General features: G+C 41.1%; 1 protein-coding gene across 1 annotated transcript in view; it reads left to right on the top strand.

Annotated features, from left to right (window-relative positions):
* Positions 1–22773, top strand: part of LOC126456070 (rho guanine nucleotide exchange factor 12) — a 1154422-nt gene that overhangs the window by 1109012 nt on the left and 22637 nt on the right. Inside the window, exons 29-31 of the mRNA XM_050091825.1 lie at positions 289–417; positions 5169–5368; positions 13515–13697. Coding sequence (XP_049947782.1) covers positions 289–417; positions 5169–5368; positions 13515–13697 — 512 coding nt within the window. The remainder of the gene's footprint in view (positions 1–288; positions 418–5168; positions 5369–13514; positions 13698–22773) is intronic.

The following is a 22773-nucleotide window of genomic DNA, read 5'->3' as shown; positions in this document are numbered from 1 at the left end:
TATATGTAAAAATGAAAATTACTATTGTTCTCACCATTGTTAAACAAGTCCAGATATGAAAAATTTTCCAAATGGAGACACATTGGCTTACATAACTTCTGTCAACAGGTGTAAATGCAACTGAAAACTGCTTGTAGGTTCTAATTTGTGAAGCACTTACTTACATGTGTTACATTAGGCCTTGATTCATATACATCATATATAAGTTGTAGTTATGGCCTAACCAATGTTACAAAAGGCAAGTCTGTATTGTTGTTGTGCAATGAAAATTTCATTTTGTTGCTGCAGGTGGTTCAGACACATATCTGAGGCAGCGGAGGCGTATAAGACGAGGGATGGCAAGGGGCGCCGACCCGAGCCACCACCGGCTGCTTCCAGTGGGCCACCTGATGCAGAAGGTGCTGATGCAACCAAAGAGTAAGTGAATATCCCAGATGTCTCCAAAGCAGTATTGTTGAAATACATATGCTTCCTTGCTGTGTTGTTTTCCCAGGAAACTTAACCAATCTTGTAAAGATACATTTACTATTAATTTTTATAACTGACAAGCATAGGTGGTTTCAGATTATGACAGTGTGTAAAAACAGAGGAGACAGAACACATTCAGTGCTGAAGAATAGTTACAGCAATTAAGACAAAAAGAAATATATATGAAGATACCACCATGTTATGTAGATGCATTAAATACCAGTATTTTAGCTTATGACATTATGGACAATTATAAGTAAACATATCTCTAACTTGAAGCCATTTTTAATTGGTGTCTTGGACTTGAAATACATTTTGAAAATGTTTCAGAGCATGCCAGTGACCTTTCATAGCTAGATAAGTACTAAAAGAACTTTATGTAATTTAATGTCACTGCCAATATTTTGTTGCTGAAAAGATACCAGGTGGTCATCGTGGAGTATACTGGTAACCTGATGCATATATGACATGGTATTTGACATTGTTTTGGTTGTCTTCTGTCTGAAGACTGGTTACATGCAGCTCACCATGCTTGTAAATCCTGTGGAATCTCTGCATAGCTACCACAGCTTACATTGATTTGAGTCTGTGTGATACATTGTCTCCTCATACAATTTTTACCCTTTACACTTCTTCCATTGCCAAACTGACTATTCCTTAGTGTCTCACGTTCTGTCCTGTTAGCTTGTCCCTTCTTCAAGACAAGTTGTGTCATAGATTTCTTTTTCCTCCCATTCAGTTCAGTATCTCCTCATTAACTGTTTTAATTTTAAACTTTCCTCTATAGCACCACATTTAAAAAGCTTCTAATCTCTTCTTGTATGATTTGCTTATCATATACATTTTGCTTCCATAAAAGGCTACACTCAGGGCAAATATCTTCAGAAATGAGTTCCTAAAACTTAAGTTCATGTTTGAAGTGACCAAATTTCTTTTTCCCAGCAATGTGCTTCTTGCCGTTAGCTAGTTGATATTTTATATCCTCTCCATTTAAACCACCATCAGTAATTTTGGCGCTCAAATGGCAAAACAGTCTGCTATTACCAAATTTAATTCAGCTGTTTTACTTTTGTTCATTTGCATCGTAAAACTCCTTTCCAAGACACTACCCATGCGACTCAACTGCTCTTCAAAGTCTTTGTGTCTCACAGAATGACACTGTCCATCAACAAACATAAGTTTTTATTTCTCCTCCATAAATGCAAGTTCACTTTTGAAATTTTGTCTTTGGTCTCCTTTACTATTTGTTCAATGTACAGGTTGAATGAATAACACTGAGAGAAGATTGGATACAAACTTGTCTCCTTGTCTCACAAATTCTCAACTACTGCTTCCTTTTCATGTCCTTTTGACTCCCATAATAGCAGTCTGGTGTCTCTAGAAGTTGTAGCTTACATTTGAAGAGAAATGGTGTAATGTCAGTGTTATATCTAGATAGTGTTGTAGCACATTAGCACATGATAACTAGCTGCCACTGACAGAAGTTACTTTAAGAATTGCTCCATACATTTGTGGTTTGAAAGACGCCTCTTCACAGAACGAGCGCTGCACTTCTTCAGATCCAGAGAACTCATGATTGACAAAATAACTTTCAGAGGACGAAAATTCATGCTAGACTAGGACTGAAATAGGGAAATACTGCTTGCCCCCAAGAAATCACTTAACATATCTGTCATCTGACTGTGACTTGAGCCCAATCTCACTCCGATTGTCACTGATATTTCCTCTAGTAACTTAAGAGAGCTTGTCAGTGTAGTTTTTGAAAATAATTGTAAGAAAAATCAGTCAGAGTTCTAGCTGGGCCTGGAGGCATGCTCGCATAGTTTAATGATTAATGCAACTGCTCTTGTAGTAGTAGTAGTAGTAGTAGTAGTAGTAGTAGTAGTAGTAGTAGAGGGGTTTATGGGCGCACGACAGCAAGGTCTTCAGCGCCCGTTCAGTATCATAGTGAGACGGGTGTCAAGAAAAAAACTCAGAACATTTACATAAAACGGAACCAAAAACACGGGGAACAATCATTGGAAAATATGTGCTCACCCACACCGAAACGTGGGATGAAGCAGGGCATCAGCAGTAAAACATGGACAATACAGTAAGAAAAAGGGAGAGGGAGCTAAAACAATGTAGCAGATGGAAGTGGCTGGCTGACTGCAAGGAAAAACTGGGAGGAGTCAGCCACTCTGAAATACACTAAATCCTCCAGCCTAAAAGTTTAGGCCAGAGTCCAGACACATCACGAAACTTAAAAACCCTAAACACACACGTCTCATCGTTAGCTAAAACACAAGGCAGATCCCCATAAACTTGTGCTTCTGCCCTTGCATCACGGTATAAAATGCAGTCTGTTAAAATGTGTCGGACAGAGATGTGCACACCACAAGCAGCACAAAACGGAGGATCCTCCCGCCGTAATAAATAGCTATGCGTCAGAGGACAGTGCCCGATCTGAAGACGTGTAAGGGCAACTGCTCTTGATTAGCAAAAAAAATACAGGTTACTGCTAGTCATACAGAAACTTGTATTTGTCACAGCATCACTATCTTAATTTTCTCTCTCTTGTATCAGTTTTTTTTCCATTTCTTGAATTTAAGGGGAGCCTTGGAATGCCCTATCCCGCAGTGTTAAATTTCGTGACTTGGCTTTCCTGTATTCCAGGAACCACTGTAGGTGTTGACATGAAACTTCCACAGACTGTCAACTGATCAAAAACCAGTACACCACCTTTGCCTTCCTGGACCTGATTCATGGTGCGATTACCACAATGCCCAGTATTCAAACAGTTTATACAGCCATAAAAATTCCATCCCAGCACCAGTGGACTGTACTGCCTGCTTTTACTTTCAACAAATCCTCAGTATTATTTCTAAAGTGCATCCCATGACATTGCTGAAGTTCATGAATCATTCTGTCTGTCAGCCTGCCTATTATGTCTCTCAAACTTTGTTTAAACTTCCTCAACCTACTGCCCATCCTCTTCTGGACATGACCAACACATTCCAGTTTTGTGATAATCTTCTCACCATAAGCCTGAGCGGCTACTACACTGTTATATACTTTCGAGTCTCCATCATGTAAGAACTTAGTGTAACTCACTCCCCTTTCATTCACAGGTAGACTAAAAATTTCAATAGCTGCAGAGGCCTCCATACCACCACTTGTTCCTTCATAATTTCTGTTGCAGATATGTCCTCCTTCAGTCCCTGATTTACACTTAAAACAATGTTTGGTTAAAAATCTGGAAATCTATTACCTGTCCAGTATCCACATTGGTCACTGTAGCAACAGAATTCGTAGAACTGTAGCCGCACTTCTGCCAAGTGCCATCAAAAGCTACTGGTATAGCAGTTGTACCATCATTTATTTCAATAGTTCCATTTTCAGCACACTTCATTGACTCACATGCAACGGATTCCACAGCAGCTCCAATAAATCCTGCATGGTTGTCAATTTTACAAGGTGGATGTGGCATACTCACCACGGCATACATTGTTTCTGCTGCAGTGTGTCCTTTGCCAATAGCTCTCAATCCATAAAACCACCTAACATTTGCTTCAAAATAATTATCTTTACATTTATCAGAATTCTAAAATGAATGATTATATTTACAACTGACACAATTAATGATAAGTTTCTTGGCTAGTCCATTTGATACCTCACTGACTTCATGTAAACTAACTGGCTCTCCACATATTTTACAACACACACACTCATCTAACACCCTTGTTAGGATGTGTAAACCTATCAGAATATAACCTAACTTAACATTTACATCAATTTTGTTTTGAGAAAACTCTGTATTACAAAATTTTCTTGTAACCTTCAAAGCACTAATGAGTGTTTCTCTAGATACTGAAGAGATTGCCTGTATTTCATTGTCTGTAACTTCACACGCCACATGTTGAACACAATGTTTCCATTTATTCGAAAATTTATTACCATAAAACCCATGTTTCTTAAAAACAATTGGTTTTCACATCATACTTACTTTTTGAGAGATTTACCAATCTTTTGGTCACTTTTCCTCGGAAAAACATTAACACTTCGACATACAATGCATGTTTGTACTATGAAACAATATGATACTGTTATTGACTGTGCTGCCAATACAAACATGTAATTTAACCTTCATAACACAGCAATCCACAGTCTTCTATTTAAAAGTTACCGATTTTATTAGATCTTGAAGTAATGCATGTAAAAATTTTAACTTTTTCAACTGGTGTAGATTATATTTTAAAAAATAAGATAAAATACTTCCCATGTGAGTTTATAAGTGATATACATATCATTTTATTTGGAAAATTGCAAATTTCAAAATTAGGTAAAAATCCGAAAAAGTGAAAAAAATTTCTTTTCTGTTCTGGAACTTCCCGTAAAGTATTTGCATATGTAAATGGCCTGGCTTATTCTGCTTACTGCAAACACTGTGCGGATTATCACTGTTTCCTCTCAATGTCATACACGCAGCGTAAGTAGTTAATGAAGCTCTACATGTTAACAGAAAAAATTTGTGCTAGGAAAATGGCCTTGCCTTTGACCCAGGCTATTGAGTTCATAAAATCCTATCGGAAGCAGCATCTATGCTTGACCTGAGAGTAGTTCATTTTAATGTTCATTGAAAGCAGATCACAGAACTTCTACATAAATGGTACATATGAATCAAATGTTACATTACAAACATCTGTACTGCACTGTTACAGAAATGATGAAAGCTTGTCAGATAGTACTAAAGATGCAGAAGCTGCGGGTCAGTCAGCAACTGCAGCCACTTCCACTAGTGAATCGGAAGGTGCCACAGCAGCGGCCCCAACCCAGCAGCCTGCTGGTGCACAAGCTGCGTCACCTTCTGCATCGCCTGGTGCAGAACTGGACCCACAAGCTGCCCTCTCCAGGAAGATGGGTATGTATGCACTTCAGCTACATAAGTATGTCTAATTCACTTAAGGAGACTCTGGGTTGAGCGAAGCCTGTAGAGGTGGTTGCTAACATCTTGTGTTTATTGTGTACGAAATATTAATTACAGAAAACTGCAGAATGGGATTGTGTTACTTTGAGTGGGATGGAAAAAGAAGGCTTCAGAGTATTTTGTTTACTGCCAGATGACAAAGTTCTAAATGTCTCCTTTTAGCTGACACTTTTACTTTGAATAATCTTTAAAGTAGTTGCATTCAGTCTTTTAGCACACTTTGTATACAAATAATAATAATTCCTGAAGGTAACAGCCATTAGCTGATAATTATTTTCTGTAACCATTTCAGTGTACAGTGTCCATTTATTAGCCAAGAATATGAAAGTAGAGCAAGCCGTACACCAGAGGCCTTTGCAAAACATGGCATAATACCATTGCTGTAGCAGTAAAAGCTTTTTTATTTTTTTTCCAATTAAACCTTAATATTGTGTATGTGATGCAGCTATGTAACATATTGGCCTCTCTTTCACTGTATATTTGTGTGCTTCATTAATACAGTATAATACCACTAACACATTTTTAACATACAACATATGAAAACATACTGATTCAGTAATGTTTTATACTTACAAAAGTCAGACTTTTAATTAATTGTTCACTGCTTTTTGAAACTTAATTTTTGTGTGTCATAGACCTGGACATCGCTTCAACATAATGTTTCAGCAAAATATTCTTCTTTGACGATCACCTTTGCAGGCATGTCTTACTAGTATACTGGCATGCAATTTCTTAAAAAAAGTCCCCTAGAGTTTCCTAGCTAAAGAATTGGGTTGGAATTCAATTCAAGCTGTGCTTACTGTTAGTCAAAGTGGCCTTTGTAAGCCAGTCTACGGGAATGGTAGGATGATTCCTTTAAGCAGGCTGCATGAAGTAGTTGGAAGGCATCCCACCCAAAATTAAAACTGTTCTGCATCTGACAACATGGCTGAGAAAGGTCACACATTTACAATAATAAGAAAGTTATTAATGAGAATTGCTGTATTAACATTGTTTTAAATGTTATTCTTTCTTAAATCACATTGCCACACACAGTCTGGCGTCCCCCCAGGGGATCCACAACTCTTTTGTGGATACGTGCGTAGCGAGCACGGGACCCCGAGCTAATGTCGCCTTCTTTCCTTTCCGGGCTGCATACCTTCCCTTTCCGCATCCTTCCCCATCCCCTATCTTCGCCCCCCCTCACCTCTGGCTCTTTCCTTCCCTTTCTCCCCTTCTGGGAGTATGGTTTGTGCCTACGTCCGGAGACGGACGCTTGTAAATGTACCACATTCTTCGCCTTCCTTGCTTGTATGTCTTCATCTTCCTTTGTCCTTCTCTTTTCCTTACCTCTTCTCTTTACCCTTTTCTCCGCTGCAGCGTTTGAGACCTCTCTTCTTTCCTTTCCCTTTCTCTTTCTTCCTCCCTGTGCGTGTCTGAAGGCCGACCCACGCACTTCCATGCTTAGCCGGTGACGGGGTAACGCGTAATTCCCCGCCCCGGGTAGACAGGTAGGACACGTACGTACCCCCTGGTAACGGCCAGGCCCAGGGAGGGGTGATTACCCGAGCTGATACCTTCCGAAAGTGCCGATTGGTCCCTCCGTCTGTTTGTCGGGAGGTGTGACCTGAGGTGTGAACAATCACCTAAGGCGGGAGTGCCCTCAGGGAGGGCCCCCACAAGGGAGGAGCGCGCCATCGGAGATGCCGGTAATCATGGGGGATTCTTCCGCAATGGTTTCCTCACCTTCCACTATGTCTGCTCACAAACGTAAGTTCACTGAGTCCCAGCCACAGTCAGTTCTTCCATCGTTGCCACAGTTCCTTGTTGCTTCTCGGTCTGACGAAGGTCACTACTTCTCCACGGTCAACCCTTTCGTTATTCAGAAAGATGTCGACGCAATTGCAGGTCCTGTAAAGTCTTGTTCCAGATTACGGAATGGCACACTGTTGTTAGAAACAGTCAGTGCCCTCCAGTCACAAAAATTGCTGCGTACCTCACTACTACACACCTTCCCTGTCCGGGTGGAACCACACCGTACTTTAAATTCCTCGCGTGGAGTCGTTTATACACGCTCCCTCAATGGATTGTCTGACGAAGAAATTCAGCACTACCTGTCTGACCAGGGTGTAACGGCTGTTCATAGGGTTATGAAAAGGGTTGACACGAACATCATTCCAATCCGCACTGTCTTCTTGACATTTGACAAAGTTCAACTCCCATCGAAAATCAAAGCAGGCTATGAGATAATTTCCGTTCGCCCTTACGTCCCAAACCCTATCCGTTGCTATCGATGTCAGCGGTTCAATCACACCAGCCAGTCCTGTTCCAATCCGGCCAAATGTGTTACGTGTGGCAAGGATGCCCATGAGGGTGCTTGTCCACCTCCATCCCCTCGCTGCATCAACTGTATGGGTGACCACGCTGCTTCTTCTCGAGATTGTCCCGTTTTTAAGGACGAAAAGCTCATCCAGGAAATTAGAGTTAAGGAAAAGGTGTCTACCTTTGCTGCTCGAAAATTATTCACCAGTCGACAGCCCACCGTGCCTCAGAAAGGAAAATACAGCACTGTCCTTGCTTCTCCTCGGCCAACAAAGGAGGCAGCCACGTAGACTTGCGACCTCACCTTTAGTGCCACGGTCGTCAGATCGGCCAGCGCAAAGATCGCCCGTTCAACCTCACCGCTTTCGCCTGCCCACTCTCTGGCTCACCCTTCGTCGAGTTCTGCTAAATCTCGAGCCCAAAAGTCAGACACCAAGACTTCAAAAAAAGAGCATACTCGTGAAGAGTTTTTACGTATGGCAACCTCCCAACCATCGGTTCCTCCTTCCTCTAAACATCATACTTCCAAGAAGGCTACAAAGAAACCCAGTTCCTCTCCTTCTCCGCCAAGGCGTGTCCCATCTACAGAACCACCTGGCGGAAATCGCCCTCGGCCATCTTCTGTGTCGCCGAGGCGCACTGCTGGCGGCCGATCAACCGGCCGATCGCTGGTGGCAGGAGCTGCTCCTGACCAACCTATGGATCAGGATCTTCTGCCTTCGGCTGAATACCATTCCATGCTGTCGGTTGCAAGCTCAGAGCAGTCGTTGAGTTGACAGCGACCTTGGTCACATTCCTCCATTTTCTGTTCCCCCTATGTCCATTATCCACTGGAATATCGGCGGTATTCGAGCCAATCGGGATGAATTGTTGATCCTCTTACGATCCTACTCGCTGGTCATCTGTCTTCAGGAAACAAAGCTGCGTCCCCATGACCGCTTTGTTCTCCCTCATTTTCAGTTCGTCCGATATGATCTCCCCTCTGTTGAAGGCACTCCAGCACATGGAGGAATCATGATTCTTCTCCATGATACTCTCCATTATCACCCAATCCCCTTAAACTGTTCCTTCCAAGCTGTCGCCGTCCGTCTTTCCCTTTCTGGATACACGTTCTCTCTTTGTACTGTATACATTCCATCGTCCACACCAATGGCACGAGCTGATCTCCTTCATCTTCTTGGTCAGCTTCCACCCCCCTATTTGCTGGTTGGGGACTTCAATGCCCACCACCCACTTTGGGGATCTCCACATCCTTGTCCAAGTGGCTCCCTATTGCTAGACGTCTTCCACCAAGCGGATCTAGTTTGCCTCAACACTGGGGTCCCCACATTTTTGTCTGCCTCCACGACAAATTTATCTCATTTGGATCTTGCCGTCGGTACTGTTCCGCTAGCTCGGCGCTTCGAATGGTTCGCCCTTGATGATACACACTCGAGTGACCACTTTCCATGTGTCCTTAGACTGCGGCCTCAACTGCCATATATGCGCCCGCGACGCTGGAAGTTTGCCCAAGCCGATTGGACACTTTTTTCGTCTCTAGCGACATTCTATGACCGTCGCTTTCCCAGCGTTGACGATGAGGTCACACATATTACCAACGTTATTCTTACAGCTGCGGAACGTTCAATACCACGCACCTCCGAATTGCCCCGGCACCCCCCAGTTCCTTGGTGGAACGAGGCATGCCGTGACGCAATACGTGAGCGGCGACGTGCTCTTCGCATTTTCCGTCACCATCCTACTTTGGCCAACTGTATCCTCCATAAGCAGCTCCGTGCGCGATGCCGTCGTGTCATCTGCGATAGCAAGAAGGCAAGCTGGAAATTCTTTATTAGCCCATTTAACACCTTCACTCCCTCCTCGGAAGTTTGGAGTCTGCTTCGACGGTTCTCAGGCGTGCCTAGTTTCTCCCCGGTCTCTGGGCTCACTGTTGCGCATGATACCTTAGTGGACCCCGCCGCAATTTCTAACTCATTGGGTCAGCACTTTGCTGAGATTTCGAGCTCTTCAAATTACCCACCAGCGTTTCTCCCGAAGAAACTTTCAGCGGAAGTGCGACATCTCGCTTTCTCCTCTCAAAATCACGAAAGCTACAATACTGTTTTCTCCATGCGGGAACTCCAACATGCCCTCTCTTCTTCTCGCTCCTCCGCCCCAGGACCGGATGGTATCCATGTCCAAATGTTGCTGCATTTATCAACCCATAGTCTGCGTTACCTCCTTCGCCTTTATAATCGAATTTGGACCGACAGTACTTTTCCCAGACGATGGCGGGAAGCTATCGTCGTTCCTGTTCCGAAACCTGGAAAGGACGAACATCTCCCCTCTAGCTATCGCCCCATTTCTCTCACGAGTAGTGTCTGTAAGGTTTTGGAGCGTATGGTGCATTACCGTTTAGCTTGGTGGCTGGAATCCCGCAGTCTTTTAACACCTGCCCAATGCGGATTCCGAAAGCATCGTTCTGCAGTTGACCACCTTGTTGCTCTCTCCACTTATATCATGAATAATTTTCTCCAGAAACGCCAAACAGTAGCAATATTTTTTGATCTGGACAGAGCATACGATACCTGTTGGAGGACAGGCATCCTCCGCACACTGTTCTCTTGGGGCTTTCGAGGCCGGCTGCCCCTCTTTCTTCGCGAATTTATGGCAGAGCGCACATTTAGGGTGCGGGTGAACACTACTCTCTCCCGTACTTCCTCCCAAGAAAACGGGGTACCCCAGGGCTCCGTGCTGAGTGTTGTACTTTTTGCCATCGCCATAAATCCAATTATGGATTGTCTCCATCCTGATGTCTCGGGCTCCCTCTTTGTGGACGATTTTGCGATCTACTACAGCTCTCAACGGACAAGCCTTCTTGAACGACGTCTTCAAGGATGTCTCGATCGCCTCCACTCTTGGAGCATCGAAACCGGCTTCCACTTTTCTCCCAGTAAGACCGTTTGTGTTAATTTTTGGCGACGTAAGGAGTTTCTTCCACCCTCCTTACATCTAGGACCTGTGAACCTTCCATTTTCAGACGTCGCTAAATTCTTGGGTCTTATGTTTGACAGAAAACTGTGCTGGTCCTCCCACGTTTCCTATCTTTCGGCTCGCTGTCTGCGATCCCTCAACACCCTCCGTGTCTTGAATGGTACCTCCTGGGGAGCGGACCGAGTGGTCCTTCTCCGCCTTTATCGCGCCTTAGTGCGCTCGAAATTGGACTATGGAAGCATAGTCTACTCCTCTGCTCGGCCGTCTATTCTTCGGCGTCTCGACTCTATCCACCACCGTGGATTACGTTTAGTGTCTGGAGCTTTTTAAACCAGCCCTGTGGAAAGCCTTTATGCTGAGACTGCTGAACCACCGCTGTCCAATCGGCAGTCCTTCTGAGTCGTTATGCTAGCCATCTGTCTTCCATGCCTGCTAATCCAGCCCATGACATTTTTTTCGACGCCTCCTTTGATGTAGGGTATGCAGGCCGCCCCTCCTCCCTACTACCACCGGGAGTCCGCTTCCGTCAACTGCTCCATTCTCTTTCCTTCTGCATTCCTAAAACCTTCTTGACAACTTGGGGTACAGCACCGCCTTGGCTCTGTCCCCGGATCTGCCTGCTCTGCAACCTTCGTCGATTTCCCAAGGATGGTACCCCTTCACTTGTTTATCGTCGGGTATTTGCTGCTCTATGTGCACAAATGACGGACGCCACATTTATTTACACCGACGGCTTGAAAACATCGTTAGGTGTAGGGAGTGCCTATATTGTTGGCGACACCCCAAATCACTTTCGGCTTCCCGACCAGTGTTCGGTTTATACTGCGGAGCTTTACGCTGTTCTCCAGGCTGTCCACTACATCCACCATCATCAGCGGATACAGTATGTTATCTGCTCAGATTCTCTCAGCTCTCTCCTCAGTCTCCAAGCTCTTTACCCTGTGCACCCTCTGGTCCACCGGATTCAGGACTGTCTGCGCTTGCTCCACCTGGGGGGCGTCTCGGTGGCGTTCCTCTGGCTCCCGGGACACGCTGGTATCTGTGGGAATGAGGCGGCTGATATAGCGGCCAAGGCTGCAGTCTCTCTTCCTCGGCCAGCTATTCAGTCGATTCCCTTCACCGATCTACGGAGCGTTTTATGTCGCAGAGTTGTTCGTTTATGGCACGCGCATTGGTCGACACTTCCCCATAATAAATTGCGGGACGTCAAAGCTCTTCCTTGTGCTTGGACCTCTTACTCCCGAACGCGTCGTCGGGAGGAGATAATTTTAACTTGACTTCGGATAGGGCACTGTCTTTTTAGCCATCGACATCTTTTAAGCGGCAATCCTCCCCCACTCTGTCCCCACTGCTCTCAGCTGTGGACCGTAAGACACCTTTTAATTGAGTGCCCCTATTTTAATCCGTTACGCTCCCGTCTACAGCTATCGCCTGATATATCGTCGATTTTAGCAGATGACACGCGCTCAGCCGATCGCGTTCTCGAATTTATTAGTGCCAGTGAAATGACGTCAGTCATTTGAAGCTTTTTTTGGGGACAACCAACCCCTTTCTGTAGTGGATTTTTAAGCCTTCCTTCTGCTTTTAGTTTCTCAAATTTTATGACTTTCGTTCCCATTGCTGCTGGTTTCCATTTCCAGTTTTTTATTGTTTCCTAAGTCACGGACCGGGCGCTAATGACCATAGCAGTTTTGCGCCCAAAAAAAAAAAAAATAATCCAGTCTGGCGTGTAGTTATATTGCCGATAGCTTGTTGCCAGTTCCCTGTTGCAAGTGCTTTGTTACTGAAAATTTCATTTTTATTATTTGTATCATGTGCTGTTTTCATTTATACATCTGTTGAGAGCAGCTTTTGTATTACCTAGAGCTTATCGATGGGACCTGCACTGTGCTCTAAAGTAAACTTTTTGTAGTGTATGTTCTGATTGTCTTACATTTTGTAGTGTTAGAAAAAACAACTTTCTTCTACAAACTGGTAATTGCTGGTTAGCTACTGCCATTTGAATGGTTTAAGGTACTTTATTTGTGAATAAAAATTATTGCACTGTCTCTCATGCTGAACGATTCGCAGTTCTTCAGAAGTCTCGCAATTTTTGTGTGTCTACATAAACATTTGTTTTGGATTTTGTGCTCTGGAGCTATGGTTATATTTTCATTTCTTTCCTTGGGGGTCACTGCAAGTTGGCTTTTGTTGGTTTAAATGTGCTTTTAACTCTGCTACTAGTTACATTTATTTGTAGTGCTATCATTATTTCTTCTGCATCTGAGATTTTTCTGATATTGAGTTTCTCATCAGCTGCCAACTGACAGGGTCCTCTCCTTTCCTGTTGACAGTTAAATTAATTGATTCTTTTAAATCATTTCAAGGATCAAAATGCAATTTTTGTGATTCGTGGGTATTTAAACATGGTTCCTTGTCACTTGCTCCTTGTCCTTTAGCTTTTGTCTTTGTAAACTATTTACTGTCTCATCTGTTATGACATGGGATTTCTGTGCATCTGCATACTGAGACATGTTCTGTTATTCTTCTCCTGTCAATGCTTGAAAATGTTTGTGTAATGCTTATGTATTAGGATTATTTTAGTAACTGACAAATGATTAACAAAACAAGCATTAAGAAAGAATACTCTTAAAAAGATGAAAGGAAAGAGCTGTAACTCGATTAGGACTGAAAGAAGTGGGAGAATTTGTATCCACTCTCTGGCTATATAATATTTTGGGAAGAAAGATTGCTGCCATGTATGTGTGAGTGTTTTGTCTCTCTGTCGTGCCTTGTCTTTGCATATACGGTATTGGTGGGTGTGCAGGCGAGCGTGGGCCCTCCCCGACTCCAGGTCCGGCCCCTACCATGTCTCCATCACCTGGAGCCATGCGTCGGCGGCATGAACCGGTACGTCTGACAACAGAGGAGAGCCCACTGGTGCAGCCATGTGAGGTCATCGTCTCTCACCGACCAGTCTTAACAGCTGAACCTGTCATCATGCCCATAGGTACATTGTGTTTCCTTTGTTCGTGGACTGTTGTGTTGGCTTCGTTTTGTTGCTGCATCTTTGTGGTGTTGTAATAAGTTGGCAGAGATAGTGTGTGTGTCTGTCTGTCTTCATTCTGTCTTTGAGTCTCATGCATTTTTCATCTCATTAAGTAGGTAATATTTAATCACTACTTGTGCTTTGTATAAACTTTTTGGGCTTAACTTTTAATGTTATTTGTCTGGAATGTCTAGAGATCATGGACACCTTGACATGGAATTATGCATGTCATGACAATTAACTTGTATGGTGCTGATACAGTAGTTGACAAGAGCTTCTGGTTTTAATTGCTTCTGTACTAAAAATACTTAGTAGCATAAAAATGTAAAATATAAGGAACAACTTATTTAACTGAAGATTATTAGGGTAATCTTTAATTTCTCAATTTGACTCCTGAGTTTTTATATTGTATGTTGAGAAGAATGAAATAGGTTCAGTTCTGTGAAGATTTAGCATGTGTGTGGTGCATGTTAGATTTTGAGATGCTCTGATCAATCATCACATGCTCAACGACAGCCCACCAAATTCAGATGCTGCTTTTCCTGCAATCTATGGTTGTAGTCCATGTAATTCATCAAGAGATAATTACTGATATCATGAACAGACATAAATTCTAATCACCACCCTTCAATAAATTAGAAAAAGTGATTGAAACCTTAGGGAAGTAAAAGGATGCTGGCTTTATTAAGGGATTACAAAGAAAGTGAGGCATAAAAAATTGGCCACAGTTTGGAAATTGATTTCTAATAAACCTAAAAAAATCCTTGATTTAATTATAGAGTTAAAATCTCAGTTTAGTTTTTGAAAACAGCTACAAGTTGCACCCGAGGCTGTTTTCAAAATACTAGTTTTAACAGTCACTTTTGCTACAATCTCAACTTCCCAGACTTGCAAATAAGACTCATCGAATCGAGGGACAGAGAAGAAACATACACAGTTTGGCATCTCCTGGATCAAACCTTAATCCTTCTCTCTCCGCCAAACATTAAAATTATCCTCAGTGACTTCAGTGCACAACTGGGACAAGAAAGATGGTACAGAGGTATCATTGGAAGGTGGCCAACTCTCAGGACTACAGAAATAAGATTTAATCACTACTGTGTAAAGATCAAAATAAAATAAATGCCTTCGGTAAACTTCAAAATAAAAACATTAGAATTTTCACACACCAAATTAATAAAAAAATATATAATACTACAGGAAATGAGGGGAAGAGTCTGTCAACACCAAATTGCTACAAGGATTGACAATCAAATGAAAACTGATAGTAGAAGAATTAGCACCAATAAATTCGAGGAGAGAATGTGAAAGGTAGGATGAGGCAAACAAATAGCAGTAGAAAGTACACCGAGCATGCATGAACTGTCAAGCCCAAAAGTCAGAAGAATCAAGTTTAGAACTATTAAAACAAGAGAAGTCCACAAACAGACAAAACATAAACATATTAAAAACACCAACGTGAAAGAAGAAAATTGTGGTGAGAAGGAATCTGTCCTTCTCATAACATAGTCATTATTCTATCCTGGATTTTCCATTGTTTGAACTAACTTTAACCGACACAGATTCCAAGGTATAGTTTGCGGAATAAATTTCAAAAGCTTTCAAGTTGAAAATTAGTCTCTGCTTTGGAGATGAATTATTCCCACTGCTTTTCTGTGTAGCCCTTGAGGACATTATAAAGATTTAGCAAAAAGAAAACCCACCTAAAATAAAATTGGAGCAAAACCCTCAATAAGTACAAACTGCCTGGGGTTTGCACATGATTTACCTCTTTTAGCTCTTGCTGTATTAGCTCATGCTCACATCATCAGTTATCAAAAAACTGGCTATGAAAAATAGGATTAAAAGTATCCTTTGAGAAACCAGGTCATGCCCATGAAAGGTCCATGAAATGTCTGTGAATAAGTCCAGTCTTTATTAATAATCAAAAGCTTTGCACAGTGCTACAGCTTAAATACTTCGAAGAAACTGTCAGTTGTAATGTGGGTGAGGAAGAAACACGGATGAATAGAACCAACAAAATGAAAGAGATACCATTTCTAACTTGGTCAGCATATAATAAGAAATACTTGTTGATAGACACTAAGATCCAACACTATAAAACCAAAACTCTGCCAGAAACCATTTATGCTTGTGAAACTCTATTATAAATTGAATATTAAAGAAGAACTGATAAGCTCCTCAAAACTGAAAGGAAAAACCATCAAAACTTCCATAAATAGAAAACAAGACATCGAAGGAATCTACAGAATCCTCCAAATGGTTCTCGTTAATCACTAGCACAATGAGGACAACAATCTTTTCTTTCACATCTTGTGACTACAAGAACACTGGACTTTACAATTTGTGACTAGAATTCTTTGAAGGAAGACAGGAGGGCAGTGGATCAGAGGAATTCAGCAAGGACTTAAAGCAATTGGTTGCCAAATATTAGGTGCAGAGAGCAAAGATAAAATTGATACGCCTCGTAAGAACCTCAAAATTTCAGCAGAAATGATACTTCGAAGTGCTATAGACACTACAGATTGAAATATGGCATCCCAGCTATTACACAAGTTTAAAATATGGTCACTATTTTTTATAAACTTAAATTTGCCATATTTCGTGACAGTACCTTATCCATTAGACGTTTGCAAGCAAATATAAGTCTTGGCTTCAGTTGTCTAAGTATGATTCCACAATGCATCGTTGTCGGCTGCAGAAAATGACGTGGTTCAGCGTGTTTCTCTCATTTTGGTGTTTCAAATACAGTTTCTTCCAATGTAGTTTCTTCTTTTCAGATAATACAAAAATAATAGTAACATAATTAAAAATTATTTATGACGGCAACCTTCACATTGTTCTTCCGTCAACACACACCAAGAGTTAGCTTCCGACTCGGACTGACTATAGTCAAAGACTACTCCAACGTCAAAGATATTTTACACAATCAGTTTCTTTGCTATTCTTCGATACATTTTCTAATAGTAATCAATATGCTTTTACTCTCAAAAACAGAAGTAAATTAACATATAATAAGACAAATTATAATAAATTCTGACAAAAATATAAGAAAACATTTTCAATTCAGTATCGACAAATACGGTAAAAAAATAACATCTCCCAGATCCATTACAAGATGAATTGAGAAAATGACAATTGGAAAGAATGAAATGATATTGGGCGAATGAAAAGAACCAAACAATACAACTTTCAGAGAAAAATTGAACATGTAATGACTCGGGTGGTCCATTGTGGCAAATAAAGTTCAGCTTAGCTGCTGCAGTATCCTTAAATTTCCTTTCCCCAGAACTTGCTGTATTGGAAAACGTCTATCTTGTATACTTATTAATTCAGGCAGACAGATTAGAAAATTTAAAAAGGGAAATGGATACATTTAAGTTAGATATAGTAGGAATTGGTGAAGTTTGGTGGCAGGAGGAACAAGACTTCTGGTCAGGTGAATACAGGGTTATAAATACAAAATCAAATAGGGGTAATGCAGGAGTAGGTTTAATAATGAATAAAAAAAAATAGGAATGCAATTAAGCTACTATGAACAGCTTAATGAAGGCATTATTGTAACCAAGGTAGACATGAAGCCCACGCCTACCATAGTAGTAAAAGTGTATATGCCAACTAGCTCCATAGATGATGAAGAAACAGAAGAAATGTATGATGAGATAAAAGAAATTATTCATATAGTTAATGGAGATGAAAATTTAATAGCCATGAGGGACTGGACTTCGATAGTAGGAAAAGGAAGAGAAGGAAAAGTAGTAGGTGAACATGGCCTTGGGGGGTAAGGAATGTGAGGAAGCAGCCTGGTAGAAATTTGCACAGGTAACACTTGGTTCAAGAATCATTAAAGAAGGTTGTGTACAAGGAAGAAGCCTGGAGACACTGGAAGGTTTCAGACAGATTATATAATGGTAAGACAGAGATTTAGGAACCAGGTTTTAAATTGTAAGACATTTCCAGGGGCAGATGCGGATTCTGACCACAATCTATTGGTTATGAACTGTAGATTAAAACTGAAGAAACTGCAAAAAGGCAGGAATTTAAGGAGATGGGGGCCAGGATAAACTGGAAGAACCAGACACTGTAGAGAGCTTCAGACAGAGCATTATGGAATGATTGACAAGAATTGGGGAAAGAAATACAGTAGAAGAAGAATGGTTAGCTTAGAGAGATGAAATAGTGAAGGCAGCAGAGGATCAAGTAGGCAAAAAGACGAGGGCTAGGAAAAATCCTTGGGTAACAGTAGAGATATTGAATTTAATTGATGAAAGGAGAAAATATAAAAATGCAGTAAATGAAGCAGGCAAAAAGAAATGCAAACGTCTCAAAAATGAGGATCAACAGGAAGTGCAAAATGGCTAATCAAGGGTGACTTGAAGACAAATGTAAGGATGTAGAGGCATATATCACAATAGGTGCAAGGTAGATACTGCCTACAGGTAAATTAAATAGACCTTTGGAGAGAAGGGAACCACTTGTATGAATATCAGGAGCTCAGATGGAAAACCAGTCCTAAGCAAAGAAGGGAAAGGAGAAAGTTGGAAGGAGTATATGGAGGGTCTATATAAGGGCAGTGTACTTGAGGGAAGAGCACGTAGATGAAGATTAAATTGGAGATATGATACTGCATGAAGAATTTGACAGAGCACTGAAAGACTTAAGTCAAATAGGCCCCGGGAGTAGACAACATTAGAACTGCTGATAGCCTTGGGAAAGCCAGCTATGACAAAACTACCATCCGGCAAGCAAGATATATAAGACAGGCGAAACACCTTCAGACTTCAAGAAGAATATAGTAATTCCAAAGAAAGCAGTTGGTGACAGGTGTGAAAATTAATGGACTATCAGTTTAATATTCGTAAGTCACAGTTGCAAAATACTGACAAACATTCCTTACAGATGAATGGAAAAACTGGTAAAAGCCGACCTTGGGGAAGATCAGTTTGTATTCTGTAGAAATGTTGGAACACACTAGGCAATACTGACTGATCCTATGACTTCCATTAGAAGATAGGTGTTAACAAGTCAGGATTGGTGAGGAAGTGAAAGCAGTAGGCACCCACTGAGGTGAAGGAGTTACTCATTTTTATAAGAGTATTGTTGTTTAATGTAGTAAAGAAAGGCAGGCCTAGAGAAGCTGCCGAAACTGAGTGGGCTGCCACCCAACAGAGCAGGAGAGGGGAATGTCTGGTCAGGTTGGAAGCTGCCAGCAGAAGAGAGCGGACAGGGTGTCCACTCTCGACGGCTGGCTAGAGTTCCACCCCCACATGACCACCTCCAATCCTCCCAATTGGTCTGTCAAATAGTACACGCGCAGTTCGGTAGCATTACCTCATCAGCAACACGTGAGTTCAGCTGCTGATGGTTCAACACGCGAGTTTCAAAGTGGTTCTGTGCGGTTTTGCAGCATGACTAATCTGCTGCAACTAGCCGTGAGACAGAAGGCACTGATGGACATCAAGTGAAAAATAAAAATCAAATTTTATATTATTAAATCCATTCAGTATCGACCCCACTGTACACAGGTTAAGGAAAGCAAACCTATGTTTCTAGTATTTATAGACTTACAGAAAGCTTTTGACAATGTTGAATGGAATACTCTTTCAAATTCTGAAAGTGAAAGTGGCAGGGGTAAAATACAGAGTGTGAAAGTCTATTTACAACTTGTGCAGTAACCATATGGCTGCTATAAGAGTCAAGGGGTATGAAAGTGAAGCAGTGGTTGAGAAGGGAGTGAGACAGGGTTGTAACATATCTCCGATGTTATTCAGTCTGTATATTAAGCAAACAGTAAAGGAAACAAAAGAAAAATTCGGAGTAGGTATTAAAATGCATGGAGAAGAAATAAAAATTGTAAGGTTTGCCGACGACATTGTTATTCTGTCAGAGATAGCGAAGGACCTGGAAGAGCAGTTGAAATGAATGTACAGTGTCTTGTAAAGAGGATTATAAGATGAACATAAACAAAAGCAAAATGAGGATAATGGAATGTAGTCTAATGAAATTGGGTGATGTTGAAGATATTACAGTAGGAAATGAGACACTTCAGTAGATGATTTTTGCTATTTGGTGAGCAAAGTAACTGATGATGGTCGAAGTAGAGGGGATATAAAATGTAGACTGGCAATGGCAAAGAAAGAATTTCTGAAGAAGAGAAATTTGTTAACATCGAATATAGATTTAAGTGTCAGAAAGTCATTTCTGAAAGTATTTATATGCAGTGTAGCCATGTATGGAAGTGAAACATGGACGATAACTAGTTTAGACAGAAGAGAATAGGAGTTTTCGAAATGTGATGCTACAGAGGAAAGCTGAAGATTAGGTAGGTAGATTGCATAACTAATGACGAGGTACTGAATAGTATTGGAGAGAAGAGGAATTTGTGGCAAAACCTAACTAAAAGAAGGCATCAGTAGGTAGGACACGTACTGAGGCATCAAGGGATCACCAATTTAGTATTGGAGGGAAGTGTGGAGGGTAAAAAAATCATAGAGGAAGACCGAGAGATGAATACAGTAAGTAGATTCAGAAGGATGTAGGTTGCAGTAGTTATTCAGAGATGAAGAGATGTTCAGAGAATAGAGTAGCATGGAGTGCTGCATCAAACCAGTCTCTGGGCTGGAGACAACAACAACAACAACAACAACAACATCATCATCATGATGTAAACAAGTACTGTGTGTGCCAAACTCTGATCCAATGTAATAGATGGCCTAATGGCTTTAAACGAGATCAGGTTAAATAAATAAAAGTTGCTGAATCACAGATAGGCACAACAGAAAGACTGTCACAATACAAGCTTTCATCCATGAAAGGCCTATGTAGACACACACACACACACACACACACACACACACACACACACACACACACACACACACCTCTAGCAGCTGAAGCCACACTGTGAGCAACAGCAGCAGTCAAACAGGTGTGTGTGTGTGTGTGTGTGTGTGTGTGTGTGTGTGTGTGTGTGTGTGTGTGTTTTGTTTTTGTTTTCAGCAAAGGCCTTTGATGGCCGAAAGCTTATTCTTTGACAGTCTTCTTGTGCTTATCTGTGACAGTATCTCTGCTATATGGTGAGTAACAACTTTGCTTTTCATAATATTGTTACATTCCATCCTGGATTTTTCATTGTTTGCTAAATAAATAAAATACTGATAGTTGAGATGAGCAGTGTTCATGAAAGTAATGGGACCCAAAAATAATAGTTCAAAATAATAAAAGTTCAAGGCACCTGCAGAACAGTGCCAGAAATAAATGGTGCAAAAAGTTAGGAAGATTGCTAACAGATGCCATAATAATAAAAAAAAAAGCAGCAGCAGTCTTTCTTCTGTTACTCCAAAGGTCAATGTCTGCCGTCTTGTCAAATGGAGGGATAAGAGCAAAAAACAGCATATCTTACTAGTGTTAAACACAGTTATGGCATGTGAGTTCGAAAAGGGCAGCAGAATAGTCAGTTTTTGGAAAGAGGTTTGTCCCGCTGTGTTACTTCAGCTTAAATAGACATGCCCCTAAGACAGTGGTGCATGTGTGAAAGAAATTATTCAAAGAGAGTTGTTCACTGTGGAGAGTGTGCACTGGTAAACACAGCATTGACTCAATTTTGAGTACTGCTGTGTGCTCAGACCACTGCATGTCAATAGCTTTGTCACCATCTGTTGTGTGCTGGACTGGAGCTGTTCATGCCACTTTACTCTTGAAACAAAAGTAAAACTCTTCAGACTGCAATGTAGGTCATAAAGTTAGTGTGTTTTGTACCTTTCCCACTATAATAGCTGCTTATGTGCTAGAAATGTGTGACCTGTGTGTAGTAATACAGTGTATGGTGGTTTGGAGCACCACTGGAATCAACATCCAATCTTGGATCCAAAATATTCTGAAAAATGAATGCAAATACTACTACCCAAAGGAAGTTTGAGCAACATGAATTGCACCATTCTTCCCCAAAGCAAGTAGGCATATCAAGTTTTACATGGACTATGGATCATATGAATAAAACAAGAATGTTCTGTGGAGATGATTCTCAAAGCAAAAGAACCTTCTCTAAAAAGTTCTCAGTTTTGTGTATAAAAAATTCTAAGTATATTCTCTGACGGAGTTCTTTCTCACTATGTCCCCTCCTCCTTGAGAAGGTCCTCGATGTATGCCATCTGCTGCGTCCTGCACAGAACATACATGTATTCTTAAATTTCATGAAACTTACGGAAACAGTAAATTGTTCAATGTACAGCCATGCAACTGGCATCAACACTTCTTGGAAGAGTTGTGCTAAATTTTGGTTACAGTTGTATGTGGAGCAACAAATTAGTAAGATGATTACAGACAGTTTAAAAAATCAGTATCATCAGACAATGCATTTTTGTAAATTCTTTTATTGAAGTTTAGATGAATAGGTTGTGAGAATAAAATTCTTAAGATACATCACTTTTTGATCTACTTCAAAGTAGAACTCTCCCAGAATTCTATCATGTATCAAGTACTTAAGTGGTCACATGCAGTTTTGTTAGAAGTAACAGGTCACTAGGTTTGAAATAAATTGTCACTAATTTTTCTGATCCAACTACTTACTTCCGACGTAACAAAATATGAGAGTTCTGCTTTGAGGAAACACAGTCAAAAACATCTGAAAAGTCGGTGACATAGTTATCTGGTGTATACATAAGTCTTCTCCTGAACCAGTCTGAAAACTAGGTCTGCTAAATAGCACAAAAATGTTATCATTTTTACTTCATTTGAAAGGTCGCCCCTTCTTGTTTCCTGATCTTCGGGAAGGAGGTTCACCAGCCAAATAATGTTCCTTATTGTTACAAGAGTATAAATATCTACAGTTGCTCTCTTCAGCTCTCTTCAGTATTTGTTTGGGCTGTGTATCTCGTTCTGCCTTCCAAGCAACATAAATTCTGCTGTTTTTACTGAAAAACCTTTATCAAACTTAAGCCCAATATAACTTACTCAGCTTTTATTATGCTACAGACTTGTTTCAAAAAGCTGATAGTGTTCTCTGCTTCTGAGGAACTTCTGTAGTTTTTTTCATACA

Source organism: Schistocerca serialis, chromosome 2 (genome assembly GCF_023864345.2).
Source record: "Schistocerca serialis cubense isolate TAMUIC-IGC-003099 chromosome 2, iqSchSeri2.2, whole genome shotgun sequence".
In the NCBI taxonomy this organism is placed as follows: Eukaryota; Metazoa; Arthropoda; class Insecta; order Orthoptera; family Acrididae; genus Schistocerca; species Schistocerca serialis.
Note: the sequence above shows the minus strand (reverse complement) of the source record. Positions and strands in the feature narration are given on the sequence as shown.